General features: G+C 40.4%; 1 protein-coding gene across 1 annotated transcript in view; it reads left to right on the top strand.

Moving 5' to 3' along the window:
- Positions 1-23,201, top strand: part of LOC139753934 (probable glutamate receptor) — a 469,637-nt gene that overhangs the window by 47,987 nt on the left and 398,449 nt on the right. The window contains 5 exon segments of the mRNA XM_071670893.1: positions 12,131-12,252; positions 12,458-12,574; positions 15,925-16,148; positions 16,277-16,405; positions 17,142-17,294. Of these exon segments, the coding sequence (XP_071526994.1) occupies positions 12,131-12,252; positions 12,458-12,574; positions 15,925-16,148; positions 16,277-16,405; positions 17,142-17,294 (745 nt within the window).

Consider the following 23,201-nt stretch of genomic DNA (forward strand, 5'->3'; position numbering starts at 1 on the left):
CTCCTTGTATTTTTTTAACTTTCTAAAATGGGAAACAGAAGGAGTCACGCGGGGAGTGCTCATCCTCCTCGAAGGCTCAGATTGGGGTGCCTAAATGTGTGTGGATGTAACCAAGATGTGAAAAAAGGAGAGATAGGTAGTATGTTTTAGGAAAGGAACCTGGATGTTTTGGCTCTGAGTGAAACGCAGCTCAAGGGTAAAGGGAAAGAGTGGTTTGGGAATATCTTGGGAGTAAAGTCAGGGGTTAGTGAGAGGACAAGAGCAAGGGAAGGAGTAGCAGTACTCTTGAAATAGGAGTTTTGGAAGTATATGATAGAATGTAAGAAAGTAAATTCTCGATTAATATGGGTAAAACTGAAAGTTGATGGATAGAGATGGGTGATTATTGCTGCATATGAACCTGGGCATGAGAAGAAAGATCATGAGAGGCAAGTGTTTTGGGAGCAGCTGAATGAGTGTGTTAGTGGTTTTGATGCACGAGACCGGGTTATAGTGTTGGCTGATTTGAATGCAAAGGTGAGTAATGTGGCAGTTGAGGGAATAATTGGCATACATAGGGTGTTCAGTGTTGTAAATGGAAATGGTGAAGAGCTTGTAGATTTATGTGGTGAAAAAGGACTGATGATTGGGAATACCTGGTTTAAAAAACGAGATATACATAAGTATACTTATGTAAGTAGGAGAGATGGCCAGAGAGCGTTATTGGATTACGTGTTAATTGACAGGCGCGCGAAAGAGAGACTTTTGGATGTTAATGTGCTGAGAGGTGCAACTGGAGCGATGTCTGATCATTATCTTGTGGAGGCTAAGGTGAAGATTTGTATGGGTTTTCAGAAAAGAGGAGTGAATGTTGGGGTGAAGAGGGTGGTGAGAGTAAGTGAGCTTGGGAAGGAAACTTGTGTGGGGAAGTACCAGGAGAGACTGAGTACAGAATGGAAAAAGGTGAGAACAATGGAAGTAAGGGTAGTGGAGGAGGAATGGGATGTATTTAGGGAATCAGTGATGGATTGCGCAAAAGATGCTTGTGGCATGAGAAGAGTGGGAGGTGGGTTGATTAGAAAGGGTAGTGAGTGGTGGGATGAAGAAGTAAGAGTATTAGTGATAGAGAAGAGAGAGGCATTTGGACGATTTTTGCAGGGAAAAAATGAAATTGAGTGGGAGACGTATAAAAGAAAGAGACAGGAGGTCAAGAGAAAGGTGCAAGAGGTGAAAAAAAGGGCAAATGAGAGTTGTGGTGAGAGAGTATCATTAAATTTTAGGGAGAATAAAAAGATGTTCTGGAAGGAGGTAAATAGAGTGCGCAAGACAAGGGAGCAAATGGGGACTTCAGTGAAGGGCGCAAATGGGGAGGTGATAACAAGTAGTGGTGATGTGAGAAGGAGATGGAGTGAGTATTTTGAAGGTTTGTTGAACGTGTTTGATGATAGAGTGGCAGATATAGGGTGTTTTGGTCGAGGTGGTGTGCAAAGTGCGAGGGTTAGGGAAAATGATTTGGTAAACAGAGAAGAGGTAGTAAAATCTTTGCGGAAGATGAAAGCCGGCAAGGCAGCATGTTTGGATGGTATTGCAGTGGAATTTATTAAAAAAGGGGGTGACTGTATTGTTGACTGGTTGGTAAGGCTATTTAATGTATGTATGACTCATGGGGAGGTGCCTGAGGATTGGCGGAATGCGTGCATAGTGCCATTGTACAAAGGCAAAGGGGATAAGAGTGAGTGCTCAAATTACAGAGGTATAAGTTTGTTGAGTATTCCTGGTAAATTATATGGGAGGGTATTGATTGAGAGGGTGAAGGCATGTACAGAGCATCAGATTGGGGAAGAGCAGTGTGGTTTCAGAAGTGGTAGAGGATGTGTGGATCAGGTGTTTGCTTTGAAGAATGTATGTGAGAAATACTTAGAAAAGCAAATGGATTTGTATGTAGCATTTATGGATCTGGAGAAGGCATATGATAGAGTTGATAGAGATGCTCTGTGGAAGGTATTAAGAATATATGGTGTGGGAGGAAAGTTGTTAGAAGCAGTGAAAAGTTTTTATCGAGGATGTAAGGCATGTGTACGTGTAGGAAGAGAGGAAAGTGATTGGTTCTCAGTGAATGTAGGTTTGCGGCAGGGGTGTGTGATGTCTCCATGGTTGTTTAATTTGTTTATGGATGGGGTTATTAGGGAGGTGAATGCAAGAGTTTTGGAAAGAGGGGCAAGTATGAAGTCTGTTGGGGATGAGAGAGCTTGGGAAGTGAGTCAGTTGTTGATCGCTGATGATACAGCGCTGGTGGCTGATTCATGTGAGAAACTGCAGAAGCTGGTGACTGAGTTTGGTAAAGTGTGTGAAAGAAGAAAGTTAAGAGTAAATGTGAATAAGAGCAAGGTTATTAGGTACAGTAGGGTTGAGGGTCAAGTCAATTGGGAGGTGAGTTCAAATGGAGAAAAACTGGAGGAAGTGAAGTGTTTTAGATACCTGGGAGTGGATCTGGCAGCGGATGGAACCATGGAAGCGGAAGTGGATCATAGGGTGGGGGAGGGGGCGAAAATTCTAGGGAGCCTTGAAGAATGTGTGGAAGTCGAGAACATTATCTCGGAAAGCAAAAATGGGTAAGTTTGAAGGAATAGTGGTTCCAACAATGTTGTATGGTTGCGAGGCGTGGGCTATGGATAGAGTTGTGCGCAGGAGGATGGATGTGCTGGACATGAGATGTTTGAGGACAATGTGTGGTGTGAGGTGGTTTGATCGAGTAAGTAACGTAAGGGTAAGAGAGATGTGTGGAAATAAAAAGAGCGTGGTTGATAGAGCAGAAGAGGGTGTTTTGAAATGGTTTGGGCACATGGAGAGAATGAGTGAGGAAAGATTGACCAAGAGGATATATGTGTCGGAGGTGGAGGGAACGAGGAGAAGAGGGAGACCAAATTGGAGGTGGAAAGATGGAGTGAAAAAGATTTTGTGTGATCGGGGCCTGAACATGCAGGAGGGTGAAAGGAGGGCAAGGAATAGAGTGAATTGGAGCGATGTGGTATACCGGGGTTGACGTGCTGTCAGTGGATTGAATCAAGGCATGTGAAGCGTCTGGGGTAAACCATGGAAAGCTGTGTAGGTATGTATATTTGCGTGTGTGGACGTGTGTATATACATGTGTATGGGGGTGGGTTGGGCCATTTCTTTCGTCTGTTTCCTTGCGCTACCTCGCAAACGCGGGAGACAGCGACAAAAAAAAAAAATATATATATATATATATATATATATATATATATATATATATATATATATATATATATATATATATATATATATATATATATAGAAGCAGTGAAAAGTTTTTATCGAGGATGCAAGGCATGTGTATGTGTAGGAAGAGAGGAAAGTGATTGGTTCTCAGAGAATGTAGGTTTGCGGCAGGGGTGTGTGGTGTCTCCATGGTTGTTTAATTTGTATATGGATGTGGTTGTTAGGGAGTTGAATGCAAGAGTTTTGGAAAGAGGGCAAGTATGAAGTCTGTTGGGGATGAGAGAGCTTGGGAAGTGAGTCAGTTGTTGTTCGCTGATGATACAGCGCTGTTGGTTGATTCATGTGAGAAACTGCAGAAGCTGGTGACTGAGTTTGGTAAAGTGTTTGAAAGAAGAAAGCTAAGAGTAAATGTGAATAAGAGCAAGGTTATTAGGTACAGTAGGGTTGAGGGTCAATCAATTGTGAGGTAAGTTTGAATTGAGCAAAACTGGAGGAAGTAAAGTGTTTTAGATATCTGGGTGTGGATCTGGCAGCGGGTGGAACCATGGAAGCGGAAGTGGATCATAGGGTGGGGAAGGGGGCGAAAATCCTGGGAGCCTTGAAGAATGTGTGGAAGTCGAGAACATTATCTCGGAAAGCAAAAATGGATATGTTTGAAGTAATAGTGGTTCCAACAATATTGTATGGTTGCGAGGCGTGGGCTATGGATAGAGTTGTGCGCAGGAGGATGGATGTGCTGGAAATGAGATGCTTGAAGACAATGTGTGGTAATAGGTGGTTTGAACGAGTAAGTAACGTAAGGGTAAGAGAGATGTGTGGCAATAGAAAGAGCGTGGTTGAGAGAGCAGAAGAGGGTGTTTTCAAATGGTTTGGTCACATGGAGAAAATGAGTGAGGAAAGATTGACCAAGAGGATATATGTGTCGGAGGTGGAGGGAACGAGTAGAAGTGGGAGACCAAATTGGAGGTGGAAAGATGGAGTGAAAAAGATTTTGTGTGATCGGGGCCTGAACATGCAGGAGGGTGAAAGGAGGGCAAGGAATTGAGTGAATTGTATCGATGTGTTATACCGGGGTTGACGTGCTGTCAGTGGATTGAATCAGGGCATGTGAAGCGTCTGGGGTAAACCATGGAAAGCTGTGTAGGTATTTATATTTCCGTGTGTGGACGTATGTATATACATGTGTATGGGGGTGGGTTGGGCCATTTCTTTCGTCCCTTTCCTTGCGCTACCTCGCAAACGCGGGAGACAGCGACAAAGGAAAAACAAAAAATAAATAAAAAAAAAAATGTATATATATATATATATATATATATATATGTATATATATATATATATATATATATATATATATATATATATATATATATATATATATATATATATATATATATATATATACATATATATATATATATATATATATATATATATATATATATATATATATATATATATATATATATATATATATATATATATATATATATATATATATATATATATATATATATATATATATATATATATATATATATTTTTTTTTTTTTTTTTTTTATACTTTGTCGCTGTCTCCCGCGTTTGCGAGGTAGCGCAAGGAAACAGACGAAAGAAATGGCCCAACCCCCCCCCCATACACATGTACATACACACGTCCACACACGCAAATATACATACCTACACAGCTTTTCATGGTTTACCCCAGACGCTTCACATGCCTTGCTTCAATCCACTGACAGCACGTCAACCCCTGTATACCACATGACTCCAATTCACTCTATTTCTTGCCCTCCTTTCACCCTCCTGCATGTTCAGGCCCCGATCACACAAAATCTTTTTCACTCCATCTTTCCACCTCCAATTTGGTCTCCCTCTTCTCCTCGTTCCCTCCACCTCCGACACATATATCCTCTTGGTCAATCTCTCCTCACTCATTCTCTCCATGTGCCCAAACCATTTCAAAACACCCTCTTCTGCTCTCTCAACCACGCTCTTTTTATTTCCACACATCTCTCTTACCCTTACGTTACTTACTCGATCAAACCACCTCACACCACACATTGTCCTCAAACATCTCATTTCAAGCACATCCATCCTCCTGCGCACATCTCTATCCATAGCCCACGCCTCGCAACCATACAACATTGTTGGAACCACTATTCCCTCAAACATACCCATTTTTGCTTTCCGAGATAATATATATATATATATATATATATATATATATATGTCTCCCGCGTTATCGAGGTAGCGCAAGGAGACTGACGAAAGAATGGCACACCCACCCACATACATATGTATATACATACACGTCCACACATGCAAATATACATACCTATACATCTCAATGTATACATATATATACACACCCAGACATATACATATATACACGTATATAATTCATACTGTCTGCTTTTATTCATTTCCATTGCAACCTCGCACACATGTAATAACATCCCCCTCCCCCTCATGTGTGCGAGTTAGGGCCAGTAAGAGACAACAAAGGCCCCATTCCTTCACACTTAGTCTCTAGCTGTCATGTAATAATGCATCGAAACCACAGCCCCCTTTCCACATCCAGGCCCCACACAACTTTCCATGGTTTACCCCAGACGCTTCACATGCCCTGTTCAATCCATTGACAGTACGTCGACCCCGGTATACCACATCGTTCCAATTCTAGCTATTACTTGCACGCCTTTCACCCTCCTGCAGGTTTAGGCCCCAATCACTCAAAATCTTTTCCCTCTATCTTTCCACCTCCAATTTGGTATCCCACAATTCCTCTTTCACTGCACCTCTGACACATATATCCTCTTGGTCAATCTTTCCTCACTCATTCTCTCCATGTGACCAAAACATTTCAAAACACCCTTTTCTGGTCTCTTAACCACACTCATTTTATTACCACACATCTCTCTTACGCTATTATTACATACTCGATCACAAAACCTCATACCACATATTGTCCTCAAACATCTCATTTCCAGCACTTCCACCCTCCTCCGCTCAACTCTTTCCATAGACCACGCTTCGCAACCATACAACAGTGTTGGAACCACTATTCCTTCAAACATATCCATTTTTGCTTTCCGAGATACTGTTCTCGACTTCTACACATTCTTCAACGCTCCCAAGACTTTCGCCCCCTCACCCACCCTATGATTCACTTCCGCTTCCATGATTCCATCCGCTGCCAAATCCATTCCCAGATATCTAAAGCACTTCACTTCCTCCAGTTTTTCTCCATTCAAACTTACCTCCCAATTGACGTGACCCTCAACCATACTGTACCTAATAACCTTACTCTCATTCACATTTACTCTCAACTTTCTTCTTTCACACACTTTACCAAACTCTGTCACCAGCTTGTGCAGTTTCTCATATGAATCAGCACCAGCGCTGTATCATCAGCGAACAACAACTTACTCACTTCACAAGCTCTCTTGTCCACAACAGACTGCATACTTGCCTCGCTTTTCAAAACTCTAGCATTCACCTCCCTAACAATCCAATCCATAAACAAATTAAACAACTATGGAGACATCACACTCCCCTGCCGCAAACCTACATTTACTGAGAACCAATGACTCCTCTCTTCCTACACGATGACTTACATCCTCGATAAAAACTTTTCACTGCTTCTAATAACTTTCCTCCCACACAATACATTCTTAATACCTTCCACAGAGCATCTCTATCAGCTCTATCATATGCCTTCTCCAGATCTAGAAATGCTACATACAAATCCATTTGCTTTTCTAAGTATTTCTCACATACATTCTTCAAAGCAAATGCTTGATCCACACATCCTCTACCACTTCTGAAACCACACTTCTCTTTTCCAATCTGATGCTCTGTACATGCCTTCACCCTTTCAATCAATACCCTCCCATATAATTTACCAGGAATACTGAACAAACTTATACCTCTGTAATTTGAGCACTCACTCTTATGTACTTTGCCTTTGCACAATGGCACTATGCAAGCATTCCGCCAATTATCAGGCACCTCACCATGAATCATGCATGCATTGAATAACCTTACGAACCAGTCAACAATACAATCACCCACTTTTTTAATATATTCCACTAAAATACCATCCAATCCCACTGCCTTGCCGGCGCTCGTCTTCCGCAAAGCTTTTACACACACACACACACACACACACACACACACACATGTATATATATATAAATATATATATATATATATATATATATATGTATATATATATATATATATATATATATATATATATATATATATATATATATATAGGGAGCGGGGGGCTGGAAATCCTCCCCTCTCGTTTTTTTTTTAGTTTTCCAAAAGAAGGAACAGAGAATTGGGCCAGGTGAGGGTATTCCCTCAAGGCCCAGTCCTCTGTTCTTAACGCTACCTCGCTAATGCGGGAAATGGCGAATAGTTTGAAAGAAAAAGAATATATATATATATATATATATATATATATATATATATATATATATATATATATATATATATATATATATATATATATAATATATATATATATATATATATATATATATATATATATATATATATATATATATATATATATATATATATATATATATATATATATATATATATATATATATATATATATATATATATATATATATATAATATATATATATATATATATATATATATATATATATATATATATATATATATATATATATATATATATATATATTCATTTATCTATTTATTTATTTTGCTTTGTTGCTGTCTCCCGCGTTTGCGAGGTAGCGCAAGGAAACAGACGAAAGAAAGCCCAACCCACCCCCATACATATGTATATACATACACGTCCACACACGCTAATATACATACCTATACATCTCAATGTACACATATATATACACACACAGACACATACATATATAACCATGCACACAATTCACACTGTCTGCCTTTATTCATTCCCATCGCCACCTCGCCACACATGGAATACCATCCCCCTCCCCCCTCAAGTGTGCGAGGTAGCGCTAGGAAAAGACAACAAAGGCCCCATTCGTTCACACTCAGTCTCTAGCTGTCATGCAATAATGCTCGAAACCACAGCTCCATTTCCACATCCACACCCAACACACCTTTCCATGGTTTACCCCAGACGCTTCACATGCCTTGATTCAATCCACTGACAGCACGTCAACCCCGGTATACCACATCGATCCAATTCACTCTTTTCCTTGCCCGCCTTTCACCCTCCTGCATGTTCAGGCCCGATCACTCAAAATCTTTTTCACTCCATCTTTCCACCTCCAATTTGGTCTCCCACTTCTCCTCGTTCCCTCCACCTCTGACACATATATCCTCTTGGTCAATCTTTCCTCACTCATTTTCTCCATGTGCCCAAACCATTTCAAAACACACTCTTCTGCTCTCTCAACCACGCTCTTTTAATTTTCACACATCTCTCTTACCCTTACATTGCTTATTCGATCAAACCAACTCACACCACACATTGTCCTCAAACATCTCATTTCCAGCACATCCACCCTCCTGCGCACAACTCTATCCATAGCCCACGCCTCGCAACCATACAACATTGTTGAACCACTATTCCTTCCATTTATGCTTTCCGAGATAATATATATATATATATATATATATATATATATATATATATATATATATATATATATATATATATATGTGTGGATCAGGTGTTTGCTTTGAAGAATGTATGTGAGAAATACTTAGAAAAGCAAATGGATTTGTATGTAGCATTTATGGATCTGGAGAAGGCATATGATAGAGTTGATAGAGATGCTCTGTGGAAGGTATTAAGAATATATGGTGTGGGAGGCAAGTTGTTAGAAGCAGTGAAAAGTTTTTATCGAGGATGTAAGGCATGTGTACGTGTAGGAAGAGAGGAAAGTGATTGGTTCTCAGTGAATGTAGGTTTGCGGCAGGGGTGTGTGATGTCTCCATGGTTGTTTAATTTGTTTATGGATGGGGTTGTAAGGGAGGTAAATGCAAGAGTCCTGGAAAGAGGGGCAAGTATGAAGTCTGTTGGGGATGAGAGAGCTTGGGAAGTGAGTCAGTTGTTGTTCGCTGATGATACAGCGCTGGTGGCTGATTCATGTGAGAAACTGCAGAAGCTGGTGACTGAGTTTGGTAAAGTGTGTGAAAGAAGAAAGTTAAGAGTAAATGTGAATAAGAGCAAGGTTATTAGGTACAGTAGGGTTGAGGGTCAAGTCAATTGGGAGGTGAGTTTGAATGGAGAAAAACTGGAGGAAGTGAAGTGTTTTAGATATCTGTGAGTGGATCTGGCAGCGGATGGAACCATGGAAGCGGATGTGGATCATAGGGTGGGGAAGGGGGCGAAAATTCTGGGAGCCTTGAAGAATGTGTGGAAGTCGAGAACATTATCTCGGAAAGGAAAAATGGGTATGTTTGAAGGAATAGTGGTTCCAACAATGTTGTATGGTTGCGAGGCGTGGGCTATGGATAGAGTTGTGCGCAGGAGGATAGATGTGCTGGAAATGAGATGTTTGAGGACAATGTGTGGTGTGAGGTGTTTTGATCGAGTAAGTAACGTAAGGGTAAGAGAGATGTGTGGAAATAAAAAGAGCGTGGTTGAGAGAGCAGAAGAGGGTGTTTTGATATGGTTCGGGCACATGGAGAGAATGAGTGAGGAAAGATTGACCAAGAGAATATATGTGTCGGAGGTGGAGGGAACGAGGAGAAGAGGGAGACCAAATTGGAGGTGGAAAGATGGAGTGAAAAAGATTTTGTGTGATCGGGGCCTGAACATGCAGGAGGGTGAAAGGAGGGCAAGGAATAGAGTGAATTGGAGCGATGTGGTATACCGGGGTTAACGTGCTGTCAGTGGATTGAATCAAGGCATGTGAAGCGTCTGGGGTAAACCCTGGAAAGCTGTGTAGGTATGTGTATTTGCGTGTGTGGACGTTTGTATATACATGTGTATGGGGGTGGGTTGGGCCATTTCTTTCGTCTGTTTCCTTGCGCTACCTCGCAAACGCGGAAGACAGCGACAAAGCAAAAAAAAAAAAATATATATATGTATATATATATATATATATATATATATATATATATATATATATATATATATATATATATATATATATATATATATATTTCTTTCTTTCTTTCGTACTATTCGCCATTTCCTGCATTAGCGAGGTAGCGTTATGCACAGAGGACTGGGCCTTAACGTGAATATCCTCACCTGGCCCCCTTCTCTTTTTCTTCTTTTGGAGAATATATATATATATATATATATATATATATATATATATATATATATATATATATATATATATATATATATATATATATATATATATACATTTTTTTTTTATTATACTTTGTCGCTGTCTCCCGCGTTTGCGAGGTAGCGCAAGGAAACAGACGAAAGAAATGACCCAACCCCCCCCCCCCCCATACACTTGCATATACATACGTCCACGCACGCAAATATACATACCTACACAGCTTTCCATGGTTTATCCCAGACGCTTCACATGCCTTGATTTAATCCACTGACAGCACGTCAACCCCGGTATACCACATCGATCCAATTCACTCTATTCCTTGCCCTCCTTTCACCCTCCTGCATGTTCAGTCCCCGATCACACAAAATCTTTTTCACTCCATCTTTCCACCTCCAATTTGGTCTCCCTCTTCTCCTCGTTCCCTCCACCTCCGACACATATATCCTCTTGGTCAATCTTTCCTCACTCATTCTCTCCCTGTGCCCAAACCACTTCAAAACACCCTCTTCTGCTCTCTCAACCACGCTCTTTTTATTTCCACACATCTCTCTTACCCTTACGTTACTCACTTGATCAAACCACCTCACACCACACATTGTCCTCAAACATCTCATTTCCAGCACATCCATCCTCCTGCGCACAACTCTATCCATAGCCCACGCCTCGCAACCATACAACATTGTTGGAACCACTATTCCTTCAAACATACACATTTTTGCTTTCCGAGATAATGTTCTCGACTTCCACACATTCTTCAAGGCCCCCAGAATTTTCGCCCCCTCCCCCACCCTATGATCCACTTCCGCTTCCATGGTTCCATCCGCTGCCAGATCCACTCACAGATATCTAAAACACTTCACTTCCTCCAGTTTTTCTCCATTCAAACTCACCTCCCAATTGACTTGACCCTCAACCCTACTGTACCTAATAACCTTGCTCTTATTCACATTTACTCTTAACTTTCTTCTTCCACACACTTTACCAAACTCAGTCACCAGCTTCTGCAGTTTCTCACATGAATCAGCCACCAGCGCTGTATCATCAGCGAACAACAACTGACTCACTTCCCAAGCTCTCTCATCCCCAACAGACTTCATACTTGCCCCTCTTTCCAAAACTCTTGCATTTACCTCCCTAACAACCCCATCCATAAACAAATTAAACAACCATGGAGACATCACACACCCCTGCCGTAAACCTACATTCACTGAGAAGCAATCACTTTCCTCTCTTCCTACACGTACACATGCCTTACATCCTCGATAAAAACTTTTCACTGCTTCTAATAACTTTCCTCCCACACCATATATTCGTAATACCTTCCACAGAGCATCTCTATCAACTCTATCATATGCCTTCTCCAGATCCATAAATGCTACATACAAATCTATATATATATTCATATATATCTATATATATTTATATATATATATATATATATATATATATATATATATATATATATATATATATATATATATATATATATATATATATATATATATATATATATATATATATATATATATATATATATATATATATATATATATATGTGTGTGTGTGTGTAACATACTGCAAAGAATAGCATCAGATTAATCGAAAAGAATTGTTTTCTTATATATTAACAGTTGACAAGGAAACATTATCAGTGGCCGGGAATGCAGCAGTTGCTGTGTTGTCAACAGTGTCACAACCTCAGTGCTCCGTCGTCCTGTTCACGGATGGCAACACTTCCGCCGTCACTATCAGGGTATGTGCTGTTCTTGTGTACCAGGGATATGCTGCTCATGGATTACAATAAGTGGATAGTCACTTAAATCTATGGCTTTTCTCAGGTTTTACCATGGTAAAACTAGCAAGATTTCTAAAGGTGAAAATTTCATTGATACTTGAGTGGCTTCAGGACCTTCTAAGCTTTAGTATTATTTGTCTCTACTTAACCGAACTTGCATCAGGAGTCAGTTGTGGTGCGCAACCCTTGGGGATCATCGGTTCTGGAGGTGACGGTGAACGGCCAGGACGCTCACGTGTTGGGGAGGCAGCTCTTCCCTGTTGTGGGCGACGCTCTAAGGGTACGTTACTCTCATATTACTGTAGAGGGATGTAGGCCATCCTCACATTTCTCTTGAAATGGGTAGGTCACTCACATTACTGTTGATGAGGGTAGGTCACTCACATTATTGTTGAGGTGGGTAGGTCACTCACATTACTGCTGAGGTCGGTAGGTCACTCACATTACTGTTGATGAGGGTAGGTCACTCACATTACTGTTGATGAGGGTAGGTCACTCATGTTATTGTTGAGGCGGGTAGGTCACTCACATAACTGTTGAGGTGGATAGGTCGCTCTCATCATTGTTGAGGTGGTTAGGTCACTTACATTACTGATGAGGTGGGTAGGTCACTAACATTACAGTTGAGGTGGGTAGGTCACTTACATTACAGTTGAGGTGGATAGGTCACATTACTGATGAGGTGGGTACGTCACTCACATTACTGTTGAGGTGGGTAGGTCACTCACATTATTGTTGAGGTTGGTAGATCACTCACATTACCGTTGATGAGGGTATGTAACTCACATCACTGTTGACGTAGGTAAGCCACTCTCATTACTGTTGAGGTGGGTAAGTCACTCCCATTACTGTTGAGGTGGGTAGGTCATTCACATTACTGCTGAGGTGGGTAGTTCACTCACATTACTGTTGAGGTGTTTTCGTCACTCACATTACTGTTGAGGTGGGTAGGTCACTCATATTACTGTTGAGGTGGGTAGGTCATTCACATTACTGTTGAGGTGGGTAGGTCACTCATATTACTGTTGAGGTGGGTTCGTCACTTACATTACTGTTGAGGTGGGTAGGTCACATTACTGTTGAGCTGGGTAGGTCACTCACATTACTGTTGAGGTGGATAGATCACTCACATTACTGTTGAGGTGGGTAGGTCACTCACATTACTGTTGAGGTGGGTTCGTCATTCACATTACTGTTGAGGTGGTTAGGTCACTCAGATTACCGTTGAGGTGGATAGATCACTCAGATTACTGTTGAGGTGGGTAGGTCACTCACATTACTGCTGAGGTGGGTAGGTCACTCGCATTACTGTCGAGGTGGGTAGGTCACTCACATTACCGCTGAGGTGGATAGGTCACTCATATTACTGTTGAGGTGGGTAGGTCACTCACATAACTGTTAAGGTGGGTAGATCACTCACATTCCTGTTGAGGTGGGTAGGTCACTCCCATTACTGTTGAGGTGGGTAGGTCACTCACATTACTGTTGAGGTGGGTTCGTTACTCACATTACTGTTGAGTAGGTTAGGTCACTCAGATTACGGTTGAGGTGGGTAGGTTACTCCCATTACTGTTGAAGTGGTTAGGTCACTTCCATAACTGATGAGGTGGGTAGGTCACCCTCATTACTGTTGAGCTGGGTAGGTCACTTACATTACTGTTGAGGTGGGTAGATCATTCACATTACTGTTAAGGTGGGTAGGTCACTTACATTACTTTTGAGTTGGGTAGGTCACTCCCATTACTGTTGACGTGGGTAGGTCACTCACATTACTGTTGAGGTGGGTAGATCATTCACATTATTGTTGAGGTGGGTAGGTCACTCACATTACTGTTGAGGTGGGTAAGTGGTTTACATTTCTGTTCAGTTGGGTAGGTCACTCCCATTACATTTGAGGTGGGTAGATCATTCACATTACTGTTGAGTTGGGTAGGTCACTCCCATTACTGTTGACGTGAGTAGGTCACTCACATTACTGTTGAGGTGGGTAGATCATTCACATTACTGTTGAGGTGGGTAGATCATTCACATTACTGTTGAGGTGGGTAGATCATTCACATTATTGTTGAGGTGGGTAGATCACTCACATTACTGTTGAGGTGGGTAGATCATTCACATTATTGTTGAGGTGGGTAGATCACTCACATTACTGTTGAGGTGGGTAGGTCACTCACATTACTGTTGAGGTGGGTAGATCACTCACATTACTGTTGAGGTGGGTAGATCATTCACATTATTGTTGAGGTGGGTAGATCATTCACATTATTGTTGAGGTGGGTAGGTCACTTACATTACTGTTGAGGTGGGTAGATCACTCACATTACTGTTGAGGTGGGTAGATCACTCACATTACTGTTGAGGTGGGTAGATCATTCACATTATTGTTGAGGTGGGTAGGTCACTCCCATTAATGTTGAGGTGGGTAAGTCACTCACATTACTGTTGAGGTGGGTTCGTCACTCACATTACTGTTGGGGTGGTTAGGTCACTCAGATTACTGTTGAGGTGGGTAGGTCACTCCCATTACTGTTGGGGTGGTTAGGTCACTCCCATTTCTGTTGAGGTGGATAGTTCACTCACATTATTGTTGAGGTGGGTAGGTCACTCACATTATTGTTGAGGTGGGTAGATCTCTCACATTACTGTTGAGGTGGTTTGGTCACTCACATTACTGTTGAGGTGCGTAGGTCACTCACATAACTGTTGAGGTGGGTAGGTCACTCATATTACTGTTGAGGTTGATTGGCCACTCTCATTACTGTTGAGGTTGGGAGGTCACTCACATCACTCTTGAGGTGGGTAGGTCACATTACTGTTGATTTGGGTAGGTTACTCACATTACTGTTGAGGTGGGTAGGTCACTCACATTACTGTTGAGGTAGGTAGATTACTCTCATTATTGGTGAGGTAGGTAGGTCGCTCACATTACTTTTGAGTTGGGTACGTCACTCACATCACTGTTGAGTTGAGTAGGTCACTCACATCATTGTTGTGGTGGGTAGGTCACTCACATTACTGCTGAGTTGGGTACGTCACTCACATTACTGTTGAGTTGAGTAGGTCACTCACATCATTGTTGTGGTGGGTAGGTCACTCACATTACTGCTGAGGTGGGTAGGTCACTCACATTACTGTTGAGGTGGGTAGGTCACTCTTACGTTACTGTTGAGGTAGGTAGATTACTCTCATTATTGGTGAGGTAGGTAGGTCGCTCACATTACTGTTGAGTTGGGTACGTTACTCACATTACTGTTGAGTTGGGAAGGTCACTATCATAGTTGAGGTGTGTAGGTCACTCACATTACTGTTGAGGTGGGTAGGTCAGTCACATTATTTTTGAGGTGTGTAGGTCACTCACATTACTGTTGAGGTGGGTAGGTCACTCACATTACTTTTGAGGTGTGTAGGTCACCCACATTACTGTTGAGTTGGGAAGGTCATTCTCATCATAGTTGAGGTGTGTAGGTCACTCACATTACTGTTGAGTTGGGTACGTCATTCACATTACTGTTGAGTTGGGTAGGTCACTCACATCATTGTTGTGGTGGGTAGGTCACTCTCGCATTACCGTTGACGGAAGCAGGTCATTGGTTACCATCTTTACCATGTTGACGTCATCATCACCACCAGGTGCGTCAGTTGTCATGGTGCATGACGGTAGTGGTGGTGAGCGACGACCCAGCCTTCCTCGCCGCCTTCATGGAGTCATCCCTCAAGAATCTCCTTCTGGTGTGGTCGACCAAGCTGCTCGTCGTCACTCGCCTGTCCCTCCCGCAGCTGCAGCACCTCCATACCTCCTTCTCCATGACCAATACTGTGTTACTTGTGGTGGACGACAACCACGGACATCTTGAGTAATTACCGAATCAACTTAGATTTACTGAAATCTGCAGTATTCAGTCTTGACCTTCTCGTGTTATGGTCAATTGATACACAACAGGAACGAGATCTATCAGTATACCAATAATCTGTTATCTTGTAGGTGTCATGCGTACGTGCACTTGCCATACAGTCCTACAGGGACCCAACCACTGCAGGTTGCCTCCTGGACTTCCGCCAAGGGCCTTACTCATATTTCCAGTCGAAGGCTCTTCCCCGATAAATTTGACGCGTGAGTAATAGATGACGTATGGCTTGGGTCACGTGAGTATTGTGGGTGACTGTTGCAGATATCATGTTGGCCTCGTTCTTACCAGTGAGGGGAGTCAGCCAGGCGCGACTGTTGGTGTGTTGGGTGAGGTAAGAGCCAGATGCCTCGGGCAGCTTAGGTCGTACATGTCGAATAGTTGCCATTGTATCTGTCCACTTGCTGGTGGTCTGTAGTTTTCAACGGGATTCAATTCTTTAATATAGATGGCTTCCGTAGTGTCCTTAGCTGAAAAATCTTTCCAGTTCTTCTAGATGTTGTGTTGTTAATATTATGTGAAGATTACCTTTTTCAAAAGTGATTTTGATTTTAAATTTTGAAAGACATCTTGCTGATGTAAATCATATCCATTTATCAATGTTAAGTTTGGTCATTATATACCATGCAACGTCTGGACAGTTAAGGTAGGGTGGTCATGCCTGGCTATATCAGCGCGGGTACGTAGCCTATGGTAGAGACATCACCTGTGGCCCGAGTCACGCTTGATTCAACCCTGGTTATTGACGTAGAAACAGATAAACACAAGTATATGAGAGGGAAATGAACATCTAACTCAGCCGGGGTTCAGTCATATATTCTTTCGCAGATTGTAAACTTGGCTTTTATGATGAAGCAGGAAATAGAATAGTGAGCTTATCACACTATCTCACCTGTATTGAGTGCATGAATCTACCCCGCTCCATATCTTTCTTTCCTACAGATTGCTTCACAGACCTTTCTTGATAGTGGCAGCAGAAGTGTACTTACCCCACATTGAGTTATTCAAGGAAGATGGTGTCACGTCTCCCACCCAGTTATTCCAAGGTCCAATGGTAAACTTGCTGGAGATACTGGCCAACACTATGAACTTCACGTAAGGTTTAATACAAGTTCTTACATGACAGTTACTGTAAGTGAGATGGCATAATGTTAGTACAGCAGAGGAGAGGCTATGACTGAAAAAAAAAAATCACTTACTATCCTTTGCATTATTTTGAAAGTTTTACCACCGCAGAATTATTCTCATAAGAAAATATCAACTTGTTAAAAAACTGATGATAAAATAAGTGGAAAACAATCAAAACTCAAGAAAACTGCAGATCTACCCGCAAGTCTGTATTAGTTCAGTAATAAAAAAAAATTTCATGCCCTGACAAAATGGCATTTCCCTTCGTGAGTACCTGTCCAAAGTGGTCTCACTTTCGTCTAAGAATATATTATGTTAACGCTTGGAGTATTCACAATAAAGTCTCAGAGTTAGTGAAAACAGCGTTAGAAGGGCATTATGATATGATTGCCACTTCTGAATCTTGGTTAGATATCGGAGATTTCCTCACCCAATACTTAATGTCAGGGTTTACTATGTTTGATAAGAATAGGGTAAACAAAGTTTAAAGCTCATTTAAATCCCAAAGAAAAAACAGGTGTAGCCGTTGAGAATGCCCACTTCACTTTTGTAGAAATTAAAGATAAGTACGTCAAAAAATAACAATACGACTAATAGAAATACCATTGCGTTCTGGACGCTATATTTCTAAAACGAAATCAAGGTGGTGGAGAGGTGAAATAAGAAAGTGCCTGTTGTCTAAGAAAGTAGGTCAAATGATACTCAGAGAATCCAAGAGATTTACGACAAAGTAAACGTCAATGTGAAACAAATATTGCTGAAAATAGCAAATGAAACCTTTAAAGAGTTTTACAACTATGTTAGAGGCAAGATAGCCATTACCCAGTCAACAGATCCATTAATCATAGAAAACAGTGACTTGATAGACGATAAGTAAGCCATGGCAGAAATATTAAGTGACTGTCTATCTGTATTTACGATCGCAAACACAAGCCATGTTCACAATCCAGTTCAAGTGATGAAAGTGATAAAAGAGGGAAATGTTTTAAATCGATCTGATATAAAAGCCGATGGCATACTTTCAACAATAAACGGATTCATGATAAATAAAACGGCGAAGAAACGGAAGACGATTAAAAGGAAAATGTAGGGACAGACTCAGTATCAGAGAACAATGAAAGAGGCGAAAATGAATAATTACGCCTTTGACCGCCATCTTGACCGCCACCATCCGTAAGTGACTTGCTGCGAGAAAAGTTCCAGATGAATGTAAATTTTTAGACGTAACATGAATATCCAGAAATGGTAATAAGTCACTCAACGGAAACTGTAATCCTATCAGCTTAACGTCTGTATCTGAAAACTTGTGGAAACCATGATTTGAGATGGAACTGTAAACTATTTAGATGAGCAACACTTAATGAACGAATCTCACCATGGCCCTCGACGAAATCGCTCGTCTGACACATCTTGATTACTCTTATAATGTAATCACCAGATATGACGAAAGTATCTATATTTTCAGAAAGTTTCCGATAAGTCTCCGTATCAGAGATTACTAGCAAAAATTAAATCATATGACACTGATGGGGTTGTACTTCATTGGACAGGAAATTGGTTAACTGGCGGTAAACAAAAAGTGGTGATTAATGCTCAAGTCTGAGAATGGTTAGACGTAACAAATGGAGTGCTACAAGGATCAGTCTTGACCGGTTCTCTTCACCATATATGTTAATCATATTGAATAATGGACTGCATTGCCATATATCAAAATTTGTTGACAATACAAAACCGGGAAATACATGTACAAATAAACTTGAACTCTTACAGCCTCAAACTGATATATAAAACTAATAAACTGGCCTCATAAATGGTAAATGAATTTCTATATCGATAAGTGCAAAGTTTTGCATATTCGAAGTAGAAACGGAAAAACCAATCTACCTTATGAATTTTGTTTAACTGCAATTGGCACATGAGGAAAAAACTTTGTTGTAATAATCTTCGGTGACCTAAAACCAAGTAAGCAGTGCACATTAGTAGTATAATAAACGGAAAAAAAATGATTTCATAGGCATATTAGCCTTTGAATATAAGTCCACAGAAATCCTGCTTACCCATTATAATTCATTGGTTTGTCCACATATTGAATATTGTGCTTAGTTCTGGTCATCCTACCTAAGAAATGACGAGGAAAGTATGGAGAGAGAATTGCGTCGAGTTACCAAAATGATTCCTGGACTGAGAAGCAAATTTTACGAGCTAAGATTAAACGACTTGAATCTATTCAATTAAAAAAGGGGAGGTTAAGAGGTGATCTAATACAAGTATTTAAGATGATCAAATGCTTTTATAAACTTAGATTCTAAACTTAACTAAAGATTTACAAAAGATTGACTTCGAGTGACGTGGATCACATTTCCTTTAACAGGGATATAAACATATGGTAAGATTTGCCAGTTAGAGAGATTGAATGCAGTATCATAGTTATGTTTAAGAACAGACTTGTTAAATACCTCAATTCAAGTCCACGACATTGATTGTTTGTGTCTCCATAGTCAAATTGACAGTTTGCTGGTAATTTTCTTTATCATTATACCTTCCAACTTTTGCCACACTGATCTTTCAGTCTCTGATATCTTCCACTATCACAAATATCATCAGTATCCAAAGTTCCCTTTCTCAGAGTACTAATTAAAGAAAATATATCAATTTTATGTGTATCGGTATGTATATGCACGAGTTCATCAGCAAACTTACGAATATTTGTGCAAGAGTTTTACTAAAGGTTGTTAAGTCATCACAATGTGTAAAGTGAAAAATTCAGCGGTATTAATACCATTACTACAACACAAGATACTAATACAGACTATGAATCTGAATCATCCTCGATAGTAACAAAAACAGAAGTACAAATGTAGTTGCAAAAAAAATGATAATATTCGAAATAGACCAATTAACAAATCATTTCCAGGTGCAATGTAAATATAAGTATATATATATATATATATATATATATATATATATATATATATATATATATATATATATATATATATATATATATATATATATATATATATATATATATATATATATATATATATATATATATATATCGAGGATGTAAGGCATGTGTACGTGTAGGAAGAGAGGAAAGTGATTGGTTCTCAGTGAATGTAGGTTTGCGGCAGGGGTGTGTGATGTCTCCATGGTTGTTTAATTTGTTTATGGATGGGGTTGTTAGGGAGGTAAATGCAAGAGTTTTGGAAAGAGGGGCAAGTATGAAGTCTGTTGTGGATGAGAGAGCTTGGGAAGTGAGTCAGTTGTTGTTCGCTGATGATACAGCGCTGGTGGCTGATTCATGTGAGAAACTGCAGAAGCTGGTGACTGAGTTTGGAAAAGTGTGTGGAAGAAGAAAGTTAAGAGTAAATGTGAATAAGAGCAAGGTTATTAGGTACAGTAGGGTTGAGGGTCAAGTCAATTGGGAGGTGAGTTTGAATGGAGAAAAACTGGAGGAAGTGAAGTGTTTTAGATATCTGGGAGTGGATCTGGCAGCGGATGGAACCATGGAAGCGGAAGTGGATCATAGGGTGGGGGAGGGGGCGAAAATCCTGGGGCCTTGAAGAATGTGTGGAAGTCGAGAACATTATCTCGGAAAGCAAAAATGGGTATGTTTGAAGGAATAGTGGTTCCAACAATGTTGTATGGTTGCGAGGCGTGGGCTATGGATAGAGTTGTGCGCAGGAGGATGGATGTGCTGGAAATGAGATGTTTGAGGACAATGTGTGGTGTGAGGTGGTTTGATCGAGTGAGTAACGTAAGGGTAAGAGAGATGTGTGGAAATAAAAAGAGCGTGGTTGAGAGAGCAGAAGAGGGTGTTTTGAAGTGGTTTGGGCACATGGAGAGGATGAGTGAGGAAAGATTGACCAAGAGGATATATGTGTCGGAGGTGGAGGGAACAAGGAGAAGAGGGAGACCAAATTGGAGGTGGAAAGATGGAGTGAAAAAGATTTTGTGTGATCGGGGCCTGAACATGCAGGAGGGTGAAAGGAGGACAAGGAATAGAGTGAATTGGAGCGATGTGGTATACCGGGGTTGACGTGCTGTCAGTGGATTGAAGCAAGGCATGTGAAGCGTCTGGGGTAAACCATGGAAAGCTGTGTAGGTATGTATATTTGCGTGTGTGGACGTATGTATATACATGTGTATGGGGGGGGGGGGGGTTGGGCCATTTCTTTCGTCTGTTTCCTTGCGCTACCTCGCAAAACGCGTGAGACAGCGACAAAGTATAATAAAAAAAAAATATATATATATATATATATATATATATATATATATATATATATATATATATATATATATGTATATATATATATATATATATATATATATATATATATATATATATATATATATATATATATATATATTATCCCTGAGGATAGGGGAGAAAAAAAATTCCCACGTATTCCCTGCGTGTCGTAGAAGTCGACTAAAACGGGAGGGAGCGGGGGGCTGGAAATCCATTCCTCTGGTTTTTTTTTTTTAATTTTCCAAAAGAGGGAACAGAGAAGGGGGCCAGGTGATGATGTTCCCTCAGAGGCCCAGTCCTTGCTGATGCGGGAAATGGCGAATAGTTTAAAGAAAAAAATATATATATCTATAAATATATATATATATATATATATATATATATATATATATATATATATATATATATATATATATATATATATTTTTTTTTTTTATTATACTTTGTCGCTGTCTCACGCGTTTGCGAGGTAGCGCAAGGAATATATATATATATATATATATATATATATATATATATATATATATATATATATATATATATATATATATATATATATATCCCTGGGGATAGGGGAGAAAGAATACTTCCCACGCATTCCTCACGTGTCGTAGAAGGCGACTAAAGGGGACGGGAGCAGGGGGCCAGGAACCATCCACTACTTGTATTTTAACTTTTAAAAGGGAAAACAGAGAAGGAGTCACGCGAGGAGTGCTCATCCTCCTCGAAGACTCAGATTGGGGTGTCTAAATGTGTGTTGATGTAACCAAGATGAGAAAAAAGGAGAAATAGGTAGTATGTTTGAGGAAAGGAACCCGGATGTTTTGGCTCTGAGTGAAACGAAGCTAAAGGGTAAAGGGGAAGAGTGGTTTGGGAATGTCTTGGGAGTAAAGTCAGGGATTAGTGAGAGGACAAGAGGAAGGGAAGGAGTAGCACTACTCCTAAATCAGGAGTTGTGGGAGTAGGTGATAGAGTGTAAGAAAGTAAATTCTAGATTGATATGGGTAAAACTTAAAGTTGATGGAGAGAGATGGGTGATTATTGGAGAATATGCACCTGGGCATGAGAAGAAAGATCATGAGAGGCAAGTGTTTTGGAAGCAGCTGAATGAGTGTGTTAGTGTCTTTGATGCACAAGACCGGGTTGTAGTGATGGGTGATTTCAATTCAAAGGTGAGTAATGTGGCAGTTGAGGGAATAATTGGTATACATGGAGTGTTCAGTGTTGTAAATGGAAATGGTGAAGAGCTTGTAGATTTATGTGCTGAAAAAGGACTGGTGATTGGGAATACCTGGTTTAAAAAGCGAGATATACACAAGTATACGTATGTAAGTAGGAGAGATGGCCAGTGAGCATTACTGGATTACGTGTTAACTGATAGACGCACGAAAGAGAGACTTTTGGATGTTAATGTGCTGAGAGGTGCAACTGGAGGGATGTCTGATCATTATCTTGTGCAGGCGAAGGTGAAGATTTGTGGGGGTTTTCAGAAAAGAGGAGAGAATGTTGGGGTGAAGAGGGTGGTGAGAGTAAGTGAGCTTGGGAAGAAGACTTGTGTGAGGAAGTACCAGGAGAGACTGAGTACAGAATGGAAAAAGGTGAGAGCAAAGTAGGTAAGG

This window comes from Panulirus ornatus, chromosome 16 (assembly GCF_036320965.1).
Source record: "Panulirus ornatus isolate Po-2019 chromosome 16, ASM3632096v1, whole genome shotgun sequence".
NCBI lineage: Eukaryota > Metazoa > Arthropoda > Malacostraca > Decapoda > Palinuridae > Panulirus > Panulirus ornatus.